General features: G+C 39.0%; 1 protein-coding gene across 1 annotated transcript in view; it reads right to left on the minus strand.

Moving 5' to 3' along the window:
* The window catches only part of tfpia (tissue factor pathway inhibitor a), a 42,952-nt gene extending 29,968 nt beyond the window's left edge, over window positions 1–12,984 (minus strand). Inside the window, exon 1 of the mRNA XM_084908878.1 lies at window positions 12,852–12,984. Coding sequence (XP_084765004.1) covers window positions 12,852–12,930 — 79 coding nt within the window. The 5' untranslated portion in view covers window positions 12,931–12,984. The remainder of the gene's footprint in view (window positions 1–12,851) is intronic.
* Between the last annotated feature and the right edge of the window lie 4,690 nt (window positions 12,985–17,674).

Genomic DNA, 17,674 nt, shown 5'->3' on the forward strand with positions numbered 1-17,674 from the left:
TTTTAAGCTTGAAAAATGAGATCATTTACTAATTTCATTTTTTAATCTCTTCACAGCCAGCTGGTCTCCACTGACCTGTATGTTTAGGTTCACATCTATCCAAACTGTCCCCTTTGTGAAACACTATTATTCCATTACATCAGCGGTCCCCAACCTTTTTTGCGCCACGGACCGGTTTATGCCCGACAATATTTTCATGGACCGGCCTTTAAGGTGTCGCGGAAAAATACAACAAAATAAAACTAGTACCGGTACTGAAAAAAAGAAGAGTTATTCATAATACACGTGAAAAGACCCAGGAAAACCGAGTTAACGATAAAAACGATAACAAAATAACGCTGAAAACCGATAAAAACCCTGAAAACCATACATTTCACACCTGAGCCTCAACTCTCGCGGCCCGGTACCAAACGACTCACGGACCGGTACCCGTCCGAGGCCCGGGGGTTGGGGACCGCTGCATTACATGATTTGGGTTTGGTTAAGTCTCTCTAACAGTAATCAAGCCTTTCTCAAATTAACACGTGCTTGGTTAGCAGGTGGCTGAAATGCAACCTGAACCCAACTTTGCACCTAAGTGGTTTAGTCATGACCTGGAGGTTAACAAATGACATGATGTCTTTTTAAAGCTCCACAAAAAAAACTATGACAACATTTATTTTTTTATTCAAATATGTTGAATACTGCGAACTGTGTGCATAAGGTTAGGATAACTGGTTATTCTATAATTACAATGAGTGTGAATGTGAGCAATGGTTGCATGTCTCTGTGTTCGCCCTGTGACAGGCTGATGACCTGTCCAGGGTGTAACTAGCCTCTCACCCTGTGACAGTTAGGCTCCAATGAATCAGCTTTATGACTTTCAAGGGCAACACAATACAAACATTACAGCGAATTCAATTTAACTTCAGTTTCTATGTGAACACACCTTGAGATTATACAGCATTGCAAGCTACTTAGCACAGTACTGTTTTTGTATGGAAGCCTGTTTCCGCCACTAAGGGCAAAAAACCAAACAAACAAAAAAAACAAAAAACAATCCATAACTCGTTATCTTTCTCGAAATTTCGACTTATTAACTCAAAATTTTGAGAAAAGTAACTCGAAATTTCAAGTTAGCTCTGCTAATCAGTAATCTACGATAATGACGTCATTTTCTTGTTACCCGGAAGGATATGGCGCAGAGGAATGCGCACTCAAAACCGGATTGCAACAATTTGGCGCTTTCGAGAGTACGTTTGCTGATAGTAACGCCACGATAGTAACGCCACGATAGTAACGATTCAGCTAATAACACAAGGATTTCGTCATTTGTGAAGCCATGCTGAAAATACTCAACAATTTGTGCATTCATGACTGGCTGTAATACTGGTTAGCTGTAGCATTTGTAGCTGAGGGCTTCAGCTTCTGGTTAACAAGGAATTGATGTAATTCACATAGATTACTGATTGGCAACACTAACTCGAAATTTTGAGTTATGGATAATTGGTTGGGGTTTTTTTTGGTGGTGGAAACGGGCTTCCATAGTTGTCACCATAGTTAACGTATAACATATTTTTTTTTCCTATTCAAGTATTATTATCTCTAAACATCATTACAGCTGCAAGAATTTGCCATAAATATGATGCAAGACATGAAAAAGCCCACCAAAGACACAAATTGAATGAAAATGTAGCTCACTGAACATTTTCTGGTGCTGTTTTGCCCCAAACCCCTGCGCAGTGCCAGTGATGCTAGTCGCTTTTCCATGTTTAATCTGTGGCTATGATGCTTTGTCAGCTGTGACTGTTCAATGATTTCTAAACCTAGTGGAGTTTTCATCAGTTGAAATGACTATTTATGTATTTGCATCATTGTTAAACCACAATAATAGAAGATGACCTGAAGATGATAGAAAATCAAAACTCAAAACAATGGTGACACTGCGGGTGGAAAAAAAAAAAAAATAATGCAATCGTCAGAACAACCAAGACGACAATGAAATGTTTCAGTCCGGAGCGCCCAGCAGGCTGACCCGGTCATGGCTTTGCCATGACTAAAACCGAATAACAAAACCACAAATAAGAGAAATAAACAATGTTTTGTTTCTCAAAATTGAGCAGTACCAATCTGTTCACATTACAGTGCATGGAAAAGAAAGAAGCTGTAGGGAATAAGTCAGAGGTGTTACAAATACAGAGGAAAAACTGATTGTGTCTGACTTTGCACTATGCGTAAAATGGAAAACTCATTTTTTAGAGAAATAGCAGACAGAAAGACACAGTGGGAGGCTTAAGAAACAGTGTGTTCAGATACAACTTGATAATTTATTATTTGTTATATTTCAATATGCTCAGAAGCCCAGAAATACCAATATCTTGCTGTTCATCTGAGCACATATTCACAAATCTCAGTGTGGAGTTATAAATGCCACATTTCTCATAATAAAACGTTGCCTTTTATTGCATGTTTTTAACTCTCCCAGTCGGCGTTAAGACTGCCTACATATATTTAGTTCAGTTGCGCAAGTTCATACATTCAACAATGTTTGAAATATCAACGAGTAGCAGTATCGAGATTTGTTACAGTTTGCTTGTGTTTTTGTGTAAAGATTTTGCACTTGATTTGAAAGTACCACTGGGGTAAAGCCAAGATCGCAGGTGGCATTTAAAGATGGTGTACTCGTGCAGCGTGTGTTGTGTTTTCATTTTTGTGATGGACTTGCATTTGACGGACTTGCTCTGAACCTGACACTGCTCTGCGTGTTGATATGTGTGCAATATTTAAGTTAAAGGTTGCACGGCTGAAGGTAAACAAAAACAGACCCAACTGCAGCCCGGAGCCCGGACAGCTGACGCCTTCGTTTGCCTTAAACTTTGGTATAAACTCAACCTCACTCTGTTGTTTTTCACATTTCATTCGGGTCTTTCATTCGAGTTGTTTCAGTAGATCAGATCAGTCTGAGCAGCATGGGACTGCGAAAGAGGCGTAAGCTCAATTTCAGTGACTATCAACGTCAAGCAGTCAAAAACAAGAAACCCATCATCCACATGTGCCTTGTCTGAACTGGTACAAACCAGAAGAAGTGATTGGCCTTTCATCAGGCACTCTGCTTGACTGCTCCTCCAACAGGTTCAGACTTGGTTCACCTCTGTCTTTTATTCCCCAAACCTTTTGTCCACTCTGCTGATATTTGCTGCTATGCTAGAGCACAGTTAAGTCAGCACACCTTCTTAAGAAATGAGATTCTTCTTCTTTTTTCTTTTTTTCCCCCAGCAACATAAATCCAACATACACAAATACAGCATTTATATATAAAACGAAATAATGCAATAGCACAAGTTATTTACCACCATTCCCATATCTCAAGCCATATTTCCACTTCCATTATCTCCCACAAGTTCAGCATCCTGGGAGATGCATAACTTCCTGAAACACTCCCCCTTAAACAAACCTTACATTTATTGTCAGTTCCACCAACAGGAAATGCTACCATAGCCTTATCCACTTGCAGACAGCCAGTTGAGCTCGGCTGCAAAAACTTTCCAGAGTCAAGGAAAAAGGATAGCACTATCTTTTTTTAAACAAACAAATGTGAGTCATTCGCGAAGGCATAAGGCTACAGACCTAATTAGTTACCATGTCGGTGTCATTCACCCCCTGTGCAAAATGCCAATTATGACTCAACATTTACGAGATTAAAGCTTCCTGCAAGCTACAGCGACGTTAATAATGTCGCTACAGCTTGCATGAAGCTCCGTCAGCCGCAGACTCCTTCAAGATAGAGCACACTGTGCAGGGACAGATAAAGGGACGAAAAGCTTTGAACAAAAGGCCAGCTTTGTTTGGTTTTGTACTTGGGATGAAACAACACCATCAACAACACAAAAGGCAGAAATTAAACATGTCTTGTTAAAAAAAAAAAAAAAGGCACAAATGGGCCTCTTTTAACAACCTACATAACTACAGATGGCCTTTATTCATCAGAGTGACACCAGTGGAATTCGGAGCTGTCATGTTACGTCACGTCATTATAGGAGCGTCAGCCAGCAGGACAAAACAAAGGTTTTTCTCCAACGTGTTCCAGTTATTTTTATCAGGTTTGCCAGATGGTTGTTAAATCCAGGCCAGTAACAACTTGCTACTCTGTCGGTTCACAAATAATAGCAGATTGTCAGTTTTGATCATTTCGACTGAAATTATTCGTTTTGATTCAAATTCACGTCATCAACCTACTGAGTACAGCGACCCTAAGTAAGGTTAGCTAATTAGGACGCTCTTTTTTTCAATTATTATTAATATATTATTAAAATATTAATATCCTTTTTTTGTCTTTCACATCCCAAAACTACAAAATTATTAGTATAACCAAGTCCATGTTCCAGATAAATATCTGTACTTTTGCACACGTTTTTCCCTTCATGTCTCTGTGCCATTCACTGAAAATTATGAATAGCAACAGGTCTTTTTTTTAAGGAATCTGACCCAGGTTGAGAATATTATCCCAGAGTTAACTTAAGACCTAAATTTTTGCTTGCTGTTTACAATAAAGATATTACAAATTCCTTTTTTCAGGTAGTGAATATTCAGTAATGGAAAAAAGACCTTCTGACTTTGAGTCTCTTTACAAACCTTTCCTGGGTGGCCCTAAAATTACTTAACAACACAGTTTAAATTAAAAGTACATCCATGTGTTCACTGACGCCTATAATGGGAAGCTAGTATACTGAAAGTACTGTTTCTATCCCTTGTTGAGCCACTTTTTCCTCCTATTGAGCAATTGGTACATGCATTTCCAGATGTTCTGGCTATGCCTCTGTAGCTGTGAAAGAACACACTAGCGAAATATTGTCAGGTGAGTTGAGAAATGATTATAGAGACAGCATCTTCCCTCTAAATACAGAGGCAAGGTAGTGTCGTTTGCCAGCTTCTACAGGTGACAGTGCACAGGACTCACCGATTAACCTGCGCTGGATGCTCCTTAGAGTACATTTATCATCTCCCCCAGCTCTGTCAAACTGGAGTGGACAGGTATTTTCTCTCAAAGGACACGTATATTCACCAAAACGCACTGCAGTCAGCTTTTTATCTGAAAATAGGGTAATAGCGGCACAAAGATCTGATGCCCAGAACAACTTTGCACTGGAATGTTTCTGGGTTTCCAAGTATCTGTATTCTGCACATCATAAATCAAAAGTGGAAATGTTGTGTTACTGTTACTTACTCTTAGTGTACGGACAATTTCTTGGAGTTCTGTGTTTAAATAAAGCTACTTCAAGAGAACCATCAAATCCACTTTTTATCAAATTAAATATTCTCAAATTTAAAGATTTGGTTGACCTCAGAACTGCGCAAACAATGTACAAAGCAGCGAATAAATCTTTGCCCCACAACACTCAGAACTTGTTCCAAATAAGACCAAATACTCATGACCTGAGAGGAATCCTTATGTTCAGCAAGCCAGTAGTAAGGACAAATGTAAAATATCATAGCATTACAGTCAGAGGAGTTAGTGTGTGGAACACCTGTACAGATGAAATCAAGACAAGTACATCAATACAAAAATTCAAACGATTGTTCAAAAATAATAAATTGCATGAATATATGAACTCTTCCTCTCAGTGACTGAGTTTTCTCATTGTGTCCTCATTTTTTATAGATCAAGGCCTAAGTAACCCAACCTTAAGTTTTCATTAAGGTGTTTGTCACATAGATATAAAATAAGCTCAGAGATTAAGCAGGTGTTATATAGGCTCTCGACTAGCGTTCCTGCTGCTCTGATGTACGCTGAGGTGTTTTATATTCTGCAGCAGATGAATCAGCAAGGACCTTTGAACTCTGAAATTTGTAACTTTCTAAAGTTCATGAGGTCAAATAAAATAAGAAGCTGTTCCCAGCCAATTAAATTATGTAACTGTGTATCACAATGAGTTTATGGTTCCTGCTCAAGCAGGTGTGTAGGCTACAATTACACATGCTATATTTCTTAGCGATATGCACTGTATATTCACAGAAAAAGATGAGACACACATTTTAATTAGTCAACCAGCAAAGCTAGAGGCATCACCTCAAGCAGAATTTTAACACTCTGCCTAACTTAAAGTGATACTGTGGTGGGCAAAAGCTGAGGATGTAGGCCACATAAAACAATCATATTTAATTAAATATGCTTCTACTTCAGAACATTGTCACATATTTATGTTTTTGGTGTCGCACAGGGCAGCAACGCTCAGAAAGCTGAAGTAACAAAACCGGAAAGACACTCAAAGGCTGCGAATAATGGGCTCTAAATTATCTTGTTACAGCACAACTTCCAGTTATTATGACTCACACAGTTTATTCCACTAATGACCATTATTATTTAAACCACACGCCCTACAGAAAGCACCACAAAAGCAAATTTATTTAAATATTTTACCACAATAACAGATGTGCTGGGACAATTTAATGTGTTATGGAAATATGGCAGACAACATGCCTCAACCCTGTCTTCAAGAAATTCAAGTTGTAGCTGATTTAAATCTTTTGCCTCATTTTCAAGCCTTGTAGCAGGTCTTTTAGAACCCAGCCACAGGGGGTCACACACCAATGCACTACTGCTGGTCTCAAGATGGGATAAATGGGGAGGTTCCCATCAGAAAGGACATTTGGTGTAAAATTGTTGTGCATAATTTTTGCATAAAAGTGATGATCTGGTTGAATGCATCCTCCTGATGTTGACCATCAGTTTGATGGTTAAAGTTCTTGGGCAAAGCCAGAGGAAGTAGACGAAAGGAGGAAGGCATGTTTAGAGGCAGCAAGAATGAGGGAAAAGTAGGACAATGGAAGTGAGAGACTTTAAATCTAGGGGCTAAGAATACTAAAGGAGAGATTAACTTTTCCCAACCCTTCTTGCTCATAGGGGGCTGTCTGATTGTATGATTGTTACTCTGTGTATTGTAGGGCTACTATTACCTTATAGTAAAAACCACCTTGAGGTGATTGTTGTTTGTATTTGACGCTATATCAATCACACTGACTTGAACTGAACAGATGTAGTGAAGGAGGACATGTAAAGGGTTGGTGTGACAGAGGAGGATGCTCGGGATAAACTGAGATGGAGGCAAATGACCCGCCGTCGTGATGCCTTACAGGAGCAACTGAAAGAAGTCTCAGGTTGCAGTCATATCTCAAAGCATGTTCAAGAGAAAGTTTCAGGTCTTTAGACTAGTTCAACTCCATCCTCAGGTCTTTTACATGACGTTCAAATTGTGTTATAGAAAGTAAATCCATGTCAGGTCAGGATAGGGCTGCTCAATTAATCGAATTTTAATCACGAATACGATCTGGGCTTTCAACGATCATTAAAAATGACTGAGCCGATTATTAGCCCCTCCCTCGTGCTTTACTCTCGCGCTGATTCGTGTGGCAAATCGAGCGCACCTCTCTGCATTTCGAACACGTGTCACAACAATTAAGAGCAGCGGTCCCCAACCTTTTTTGCGCCACGGACCGGTTTATGCCCGACAATATTTTCATGGACCGGCCTTTAAGGTGTCGCGGATAAATACAACAAAATAAAACTAGTACCGGTACCGAAAAAAAGAAAATTTATTTATAACACACCTGAAAAGACCAAGGAAAACCGAGTTAACAATAAAAACAATAACAAAATAACGCTGAAAACCGATAAAAACCCTGAAAACTATACATTTCACACCTGAGCCTCAACTCTCGCGGCCCGGTACCAAGCGACTCACGGACCGGTACCCGTCCGAGCCCCGGGGGTTGGGGACCGCTGATTAAGAGGACCCAAGGGAAGCTCGGAAAGCTAAGCATAGGTTATTTGGAGAGGAGAGTGACTGCCGTTGGTTGAAAAGAGAGGTAAAAAAAAAAAAACTTCAGTGTGTGGAAACATTATGGGTTCGCGGAGTCAGACGTGGATCAAGTAGACATAGTGTGTAAACTTTGCTACAGTGTCGTAGCTGCACTGCAGAGCAACACTGCAAAGTTCACTAAACATAGATGTTTACATTTTTCATTTATTTTTTATATTGCAAACATTTGCACTGTTATCAGTATTTGCACACTATTTTATATTATTTTTTTACAATCTTTAAAGTCATTATTCAATACATTGTTATTGTTAAATAAATATCGTCAAATAATCGAGATCTCAATTTCAGTGAAAATAATCGTGATTATCATTTTTGCCATAATCGAGCAGCCCTAGGTCAGGACAGAGTACAATCTTGAGTGTTTTTCAGTTTAAGAGCCTAATACTCCCTCTCAATGATGAAAAGGCTTTAAAACAGCAGTACTGGGTGTCTTTTGTAGTGTTGTGTAGGTATCACTAAAGTTATGAACTCAACAAAATGAAGATACAGTCAATGCACTAGATACCCGAAAATTTTCCTCAGAGACTGGATTAAGAGACTTTGAGCCCATCGCTGACCTCTTTATCATCTGACCAGCCAGGCAGAGGATGCAGTCCAAAAATCACTGCAGGCAATGTGATCGACCCAGAAAGAGAGGGATAAGAATTAAGCTAAGTCAGCTTGGACCTAAAGCTGTTCCTCTGCCCAGCCTACAGGAAACATCACAAGAAAATAAAATGGATGAAATAAGACCCAGACACAGGAAATCAGAGTCTGTTGTGCCCATATCTTTACGGAGACTTGGCTCTATTATAGAATGTGCCTTTAGGTTATCAGTAAGCCTGGAAAAGTGCTATATAAATGTCCTTCCATAAAGTTTTTTACAGTGCATCCTCAGAGTGCTAAGCTTCCCAAATCTGAACTTTTAAGCTCTATCTTTTTTTTTTTCTGGTGGTGATGCAGTTCCATGTTTTTAGGAGGCAATTTAGATGTTCTTAAAGTCCCATTTATGTTATTAATTATTCATGCCTTGCAGCAATTTCCAAGTTAACAAAACTTTGCAATGCCTTTCTTCACTACCTGCAGGTCTACAAGAAATGTTCCCTTTAGCATTTTCACTTTTTGGCTTCAGTTCCATCTGTAAAAACATCTAAAACCTGTGTGAATAATTTGTGCATTAAAAACATTTTTCAGACTCACCTTTCTTAATGCAGCCACACATACCAATCACATAATTTCACTGGATGAATTTGCGGTATTTTAGAATTTTTAGAAACACGGTTGATTTTTTTGAATCTGCACAAAACGATCTGACCAATCAGACCACTACATTTGGCATCAAGCACATTCGTAACTCAAATCGCACACCAGTACTAAATATACAGTGATTTGGAAATAGTAAAACAATAATGTTTTACCTCAAACACAAAGCTAGACCATGCTCCGGGTCAACTGGCTCTCTGAAATCATTTTTCTACCTGCTAAGATGTGTTCCCAAATCTGCCAACAAGACCTCAAATTGCTTCACTGACATTCTGAAAACTTATAAAAGTGGTCGTGATACAGCTTCAACATGGATCAAACCATGAAATTGTTCCTGCTGCTGCTTTCTCATGAGAACTGAATGTACCCAGAATCTCACGTTCTTACAGGACCAGCTAATCATGTCTTGATGTCAACTTCATTTTTTCTTTTCACAGTGTGTTTTTGAAGCCAAATTTCCTGCAAAAATGCAACACATACAGTGTGCACATACAGTACACGGCAAGTTCGGATGCGGAAAATTTGTAAGTTCGTTTACTTTTTCCATTACGCGTTGGGTATGTGGGGACATTGAAGACCACAAGGGTCAGTTATGAAGAAGAAATAATGAAGTCTGCATGGCAAAGTGAAATTACATAAAAGTTAGGCATAAAAAAACAGAACAAAAAATTCTCTCTCGAAAGTATAAAGTTTGAAAAACTAGGAGTTGGTACATCCACAAACGGAGAACAGAGGCAGAACAATGAATTACGTCACTGAGAGAGATTTCGTGCCTCTTGCATTTTAATGCTTATATGACCCTGAGGAAAGGCTGCTGGTAATGTTGCAGTGGAGCCACTTTTTGGTGAGCTTCATGTCGAGACAAAACTAACATTCCTTATTAAAGAAACTGCCAGCATGAAACATTAGTCTGTAGCTAATAGTCAGTGCAGAGAAGACTTTCCAGTTATAGGTGAAATGATCTTGTGGTAAAATGTTTTTAGTGACATTCTAAGGCTTGTAGTTTTCTCAAGTCTGCTCCTTACTGCAGACGCTAATTAAGATGGCACATGCTACAGTGTTTTCTTTCTATGGCCTGAGGCTTTCTAATAAAAGGGCCACTTCAAACAGCTAGCGAGCTTCTAATTAAATTCCTCCACAAATTAATGAGACAGTGTTTACGCCTCCATGAGACGATTAGTGATACGACCAGAACTGTGCTCCAATGATACCGATGTTTAGTCCCAAACTGGCTCAGTGAATCCCTTATTGTATTACCTCTCAAGAGCACCTAAATGATATGCAAATAGTAAAAGCTAACGTTCTTCTGTGAGCAAAACATTGTTGAAGGCCACTATAGGGCAAAAGACACAAATTGTCTCTCTGTATTTACCGAAGATTTTCTTTCTCATACTACTGGGTGGCTAAAAAATAAAAATGCCCCTGGTCGTGTTTGCTATAACAATATCTGTATGACTTTAAGAAAACATTTAGTATTTTTAAAGTTGTTGCCTTAAGGTTAAAAAGACCTGTATGTTTACAATGTTAATCATCAATAAATAGAAAATGATGGTTTAGGGAAAATAATGTCTCTTAGATGCTTAAAAAAAAAAGTCATGGGTGCTGATATAGGACGCTTGAATAAGCAGGTGACCTATATGCTGAAAGCTACTGGAGTGACTGGTTTGAGCCAACCCAAGGCCATTTCCTTTGTGGCAATGCCAAACACTCTCTCCCAGTTTTTCTGCAAACTTTCTTTACTATCCAGTCCAGTAAACGCTAAAATGTCAAAAGTATATCTGAAAAATAAGAAGTCTTGCTTCCACAATATTCTTCTGTACAAGTGAAATTAGTTTCTCAATTACCATTGGAGGGAAATGTATTCTCTCGCAGCTTATATTGGAAAGATTATGTTTTGGGTCACTCGGGAACATATCAGTGGTGTTTTGCTCTGATTATATCATTACAGAGGTTATGATTCTGGTGTTTTGTCAACTCTGGAGTTTTAAAACGTGTCTAAATCTGCCCCTCTGCAATGTAATTTAAAGTTGTTTTCCATTTATATGCAGATGATACATGACTGTATTTCTCATTCAAACCCACAGGGAGTGGCAACCGAGTTCCACTCTATATCCCACAGACCTAAAAAATTGAAGGCTGACAAAATAAATTACTGGGCTTTAACACATTTCCAACTAAATAAAGTCCAGTCAGTCAAAATTTTCTCCTTCCTCAGTTTGTTTTGTAATTTGTAGTCGAGCTACAGACCCACTACATATTCAGCAGCCTCAATAACGAAGTATTTTTCACAGATTACAGCACATATCATAAATACAGTCTTGAGAGTGTACAGGGCTTTTTATAATACCAACATTGAGTGTAAGTTAATAAACTATATTGCAGGAATAGGACTTAGTTTCTGGTTACGGAATAGAACAATGCATTCTTCCATGTATGTGCATTTTAAGTGAATTGTAATTAATCACAACAGGTTGCTTGGAGACTCCACAGAGTCGTATCAGTGGAATCAAAAAGCTAAGTTTTGCCTCAGGCCCCACATGGGGTTTGAATCACCTCTGGACAAAGGACTAGAAAGTTGCCACCCATTAAGAGCAGTTTTTAAGTTTGTTGTTATTCAATCTTTACAAAGAAAATTTTTATCGTAGTCTATTTGCAATTAAGGTCTATCAACTTTTCTGGCAGTCCCTCATCTTCAAACTGTTCCATGGGTTTCACTAAAATGTAAATCTTACAAGAAGCCAGGAAAATGCTTGGACATTAAATGTACATTTGTATTTATCAGGGGAAATGTCAAGTTTGTCAACATAACAAAGCGTCTGGCTTACAAATTCTAATTATAGCTTTAAAATGTTCCTTCCATGCTTGGAAATGATGCAAAAAGGAGCTGTATGTCTTTGAGAGATAAGAAGAAAGCAGACACTGACATTAAAGATATACAGTGAATGTTACCGGTATTTGCTTTCAGGAAAGGAGAAGTGAAAGCAGAATATTAGGCTACATTTTCTTCACCACTTTGGACCAGACCTGCCACAACTCACACCTTTCACAGCTTGTTGGGTATCTGACATCCAATCCCATCGGTCTCATTACAGCTCGCAAGGCTGTTGTTGCGACGTGACAGAACGAGAGGAGGTGCCAAGCGGTTCAGGTGTGGGTCGTGGCCAGTATGAGAACTGCATTTGTTCTGGACTTTGGCCTCTCCAGACGCCACATCTCGACTTTAAAAGGTCACACACAGCAAAACAAACGTTGTTGCCAGGACCTCAGTAAAGACATTGATTAAAGTATGGGGTCACGTCTCAACATTTTCTGGATTTTTACACGTAATACTTAAAAACTTCTTAAGCAAAAAAATAAATAAAAAGGAAAAAGAAAATTTAAAAAATTGACACAATAGTTTCTATTGAGTATATTTGAACATTTACGCGTAATTTCTAACATGTTTTTTTGTTGCAATTTTTACGAATATATGAATATAGTACAGGACTGTACTGCTGTACACAATAACACGCATTAATGCCTAACACATCCATGCAGCATTTCAACAGGAATAAAACTTAAGTGATAAATATAAGAAAGTGAATATGTATAAACCCTGAGCGCAGTCGTATTTTACGCACGAGGTTCGCGAGGAGAACTTTCTCCTAAAGCACGGTCGTATAGCAACAAAAACAAATTGCGAGCTAACTAAAGCCAGTTTAAAAAAGAACCCGCATGCATATACACATACAAACTTTGTCTTATTTGTCTTACCTTTTCTGCAAGACCCAAAACGGACCAGGCAGGAGAGCAAAACTGCGCACAAAATCCACCACTTGTTGGAGAGAGGCATGCTGCTGAACGGGGGGCTGGTCCGCGCGGAATGTAAAGTTCAGAGGGAAACTTCAACAAGTTGAAGTGCTGTAGCGCGCGCTCACGATTGTGCACGTGTATGGGAGGGTGAGTACTTCCGTTTGATAACACTGAGACCGTAGACACTGCCTACGTCACTGAAACTCCCAATAATTTCCTGGGATATATCGATAGAAGGGAATAAACTCTGACTCATAACACTTACAAAGAATTGAAATGGATTGTATGAAGATGGGAATGTTTTATTATATCTCTTATCATGTTTTTCAAGTAAATAATGTTACATAAATGTAATCATAACAAGAGTAATAAGAGGGTTGGCCAGAAACTTTACAGCGGGAGAAAATCCATCTCTCTCACACACAAGCTCGGGAACTCATGAACTTGCATCAAGCCGGTTGCATCTTTGCAGCTCCTCAAGGGCTGCAAAGATGCGACACATATTCATCTCCCTGTGATGAGAAATTTTCATCCGAAGTGCATTACAGAGCCTCAGCTGTCTGCTTCATGCAGAAAATGTGTACCTGAGCCTTTGGAAAGATTCTGAAACACTTCTTTTTCCAGCGCCTCCAGGCCTCTGCTGGTGACACAAGCTGTAATTGAGCTTTGAGTTGGCTCATATAGCCTGAAATTACAGTCTGCAAGCCTCTTTTCCCCACAAATGTTCATAACTTGGATGGATTCATCCACTGGGGTGGATTTATGTACAAAGCACACTTTGTTAAATGCAGGTGGCTGCACTGCTGCCAAGGCTGAGGATTTGAGTCACAGTTGGGGGGTCAACAACAATAAAAAATCAGTGCTTTGACTGTCACATAGAACACTTTGGTGGAGATGTTCTTTATCTGTCAGAGATTAAAGGTGTTTGCCCCGTGCTGTGAACACTTAAGACGCTATGTTGTTTTAGGATCCATCCATTCTCTTCAGCTTATCCTTATCAGGGTTGCAGGGGGGCTGGAGCGTATCCCAGCTACTATAGGGAGAGAGTGCAGTACTGTACTGTACACCTAACGCAGAGAGACAGGCAACCATTCACACTTATGCCCAATTTAAAATCACCAGTTAACACGTTGACATGTGTCTAGCATGTCTTTGGACTGTGGGAGGAAGCCGGAGTCCTCAGAGAGAACCCACGCAAACACAGGGAGAACACGCAAGCCCCACACAGAAAGGCTCGGGCCAAAAGGAGAGTCGAACTCTGCTGCACACCACATCTCATCTGCTGTAAACTGGAAACATTTCTTTTAAGCTATGGAATATTCTTTTCAGGTTTAAAAATATTTTTTCTACAGACATTAGTTTGTTTAATGTCTTTTGTTAAAATACTCCCTTGACTCTCCCATCCTTTCACAGGGCATAGCTCAGAGTAGCACAGGAACAGAAAATAGCCAAAAACAAGAATTTTTTTTTTACCTAATTCTCAAGTAAATTGAATAATGTTGTGTTTTTATGTCTTGGTGTTTTCTGGAATGCTATTATGTTTTTCCTTTTTGTTGTTATAGTTTACACCCTCAGGGCCATTATAGAAAAGCACAAGGTGTCCTTTGGTATTGGTGCCTTAATGCACCACTCATGGCGATACTGGTTACAGAGAAATGGTCTTCTCTAAAGAGGTGATAAAATCCACATTAGGGTTGACAGAGAGGTGACAGCAGAGTGTATTTGTCAGCCAGGAGATTACACTTTGTGTCCTGTTTATGAGTTTTATGTTTGCTGCTTTATTTTGCTTTGTTGTGACTTTTTGATTCACTGATTTTTTTCCCCCCTTACTCTTTTCGTTGGATGTTTAGGCACCAGTTGTTTTTCAGGTGAGATTTACACTGTAAAACTATTTAGATTAGGTTCAGGAAATGATTGTGATTCAGGTTCAAACATGCCATGAAACATGAACACTGACAAAACATACTCTGTTATTTTAAATGTGGTGGCAACTGGTGTGATTTTGATCAGAACAGAAGTCTGACCAATGAGTTTGAATCGCTGAAAGAACAAATGTAGAGCTCAGGTGATTCAGCATGACTCTTTCTCTGGCTTTTCTTTCAGGAAACTGTTAACAAGGAAATGGTTTGTGAAAATACTGAAGCCTGAGAAACTGGTGTTAATGACTAATCCGTGCATAGGAGACATTTACTTGAATGCTACAACCATAAACACTTCATACTACCCAAAGGCTTGACTAGAGAGTTGGGCTTTTAGACAAATACGTGTTATAAATTTTGCAGTTGATCAACTGAATTACATTAGTGTTTAGAAAGCAGGTACTATCAAAAAAAAAAAAAGTAAATTGTCATTGTTCCATAACTGACTGATCCACTAAAACTTTATGAGCTCTCTCCAGTCGCCAAGACAAACTTTTTTTTTTTCCGAACAAGACTTTGACAGCGGGTCATAGTTCAAGTCCTCAGAACAGCTGGAAAAATCTTTGCAGGGAAAGTTAATATTTGTTTCTTCTCCCCAAAGGCCCTCTGAGGTGCCATCAAGCCAGCCTCCTAAACCCCAGTTGCTCCCATGGAGCTCGTAAACAGCCGGCAGCAGGATAGTGGTCAGACTTGGTCAGCTCCCTGGAGGGACTGCATGGAAGTTTGTGTGTGTGATGCAAAATGGGAAAAGTGGAAGATTTTTTTTATTTCACAATAAAATGATGAAAATAAAACAAACCAAGATAGTTGAGGGTGAAACCCCTATGGAGATGCTATTAACTGTATGACTAAGTGACATTAACACACCCTTAGTAAACTGTGACTATTTCCTTTTTCATAGACCAATGTCATTGTGTTTTCACATAGATTCAAAACATATTGTGCATGTGGTTCAAGTGGATGCATTTTCATTAATATAGATTGAAAGATTGATGTGTTACATTAAATGAATCATTCATGTGCTCTTTTATTTTTCCTTAGCAACTAGGAGTGTGTTTGCATCCTCCCCATTTTGTTTGTTTTTAGAACCCCACCCTCATTCTTATGGTTTATTCCCTGAGGCTACTATGAAGAGAGCTCAGCATGCTCCGGGTATCTTTCCATTACCTGGACTCAGTTACCCTAAGATGGGTAATCAGGATAAGTGTCACTTGAAGGTGGTTGTCAACTCTGTAAGAATGAATGGGGAGGTGCCAGCAGTGTCTGACCAGTCACAATTATAGGCAACTGTATTAGCGACGGCACAAAGGAAGATAAAACTATTTCATGGGGGGCGGGGGTGAAGAGGTTAAGCACATAATACAGACTGAAAGCACCACAGCAGCTGCAGTCAAGGTAGCTACAAGAGTGTGTGTGTTTGTGTGTGTGTAAGAGGAAAAGCACTGCAGTTTAGTATAAAAAGTGCTGTATGAATGTGTGTTTGCTTTAAGCTCTTAAGACTGAAAAAGAGCTAGTGTCATAAGAAAGTTTGTCCTATTTCAGAACCTGATCTATCATCACCCATTACTCTATCACCCATTATTAAAATTAATTTTTAAATGTACATAAGACAGTTTTATTTTTGCTTCCTTCAGCTGGAGCCTCTGTGGCGCTCTGTGGTTTGAGAGCAAAGAATAAATATATCAATAAATGCAGGCTTACAACAGGCCATGCACAAATTAGCCTAGCCACAAGTAGCCTACAAGTAGGTGCCCTGTTTTGTATTAATGCTTATAGCTCAATGAAAATGCTGTAGAACAGTTTTCAGCAAACAGGACAATAAAAAATCATTTATGCTCATTGAGGAAACACAGAGACTTTAGACAATATTTCAAAAACAGACACTGAGGGATCATCCAGGCATGGTGATACTATTTTCATGGTTAGTGAGTTGATGGTGATTTCATACCTGCTGATCTCTAATCTGGAATATAACCTGTTCAAAAAAGAGGTTAGTTTTGCAGCATGTTACCATGGCAATGTAACCTTATAAGTAGTGCACCACCTTCTTTATACAAAAGCCAAGGTTAATCCTAAAGTTACCTGGATAAGTCTATATCCTGCTTCAGATTACAGACCTCAGGTCTATCCAACCTTGATTATATCAGCAATAGTTGTTTCACAGAAGAATATCCACAAACCAACTATACACAACAACCAGCAACAATAGCAGACAGATCAAGTGAGGAACTAGCTAGTGAACCAAATGTAGAGCCCAATGTTCATCTGCTGGTCTGCACAACAGTAAAAAAAATGTAAATACTGATTTTTTTCTTTTTTTTTTGGCATAGCACGTGAACCAACCACACTAAAAGAGTGTGGATAATATATTTCAGTTGCGTATATGCAACAGGAATGTTGCAATCACACCAGATCTTTATGTCATACTTGGCTGGTTTACAAGACTTACCAGCAGTGCCTGTGAAAGCTGCCAGCTGTTCATTCACACAGAAATCGGTGCCAGTGAGATAGTATCAGTAAACTGGGCTTCAAACGTTGTGCGTAAGCGGCCTCCCTGTCTGCTCCAGTTGTACATTGGGATACACTGAATAGATCTGTTAGTTAGGATATATGAAATAAATCCCAACTTTAAAGTTAAAAAATAAATAAATAAATAAATACAAAAATAAATTATATATATATATATATATATATATATATTAGGGGTGCAACGATACTCGTATCAATATTGAACCGTTCGATACAGTGCTTTTGGTTCGGTACGCATATGTATCGAACAATACAAAATTTTTAATTTATTTTATCAACTTTTCTTCTGACGATGCTGTCTATATTGAGAGCTCAGTGGATCTGCGTTCGACTACT

The sequence above is a fragment of the Perissodus microlepis genome, chromosome 16 (assembly GCF_051167445.1).
Source record: "Perissodus microlepis isolate ML-2025 ecotype Zambia chromosome 16, ASM5116744v1, whole genome shotgun sequence".
NCBI classification, from domain to species: domain Eukaryota; kingdom Metazoa; phylum Chordata; class Actinopteri; order Cichliformes; family Cichlidae; genus Perissodus; species Perissodus microlepis.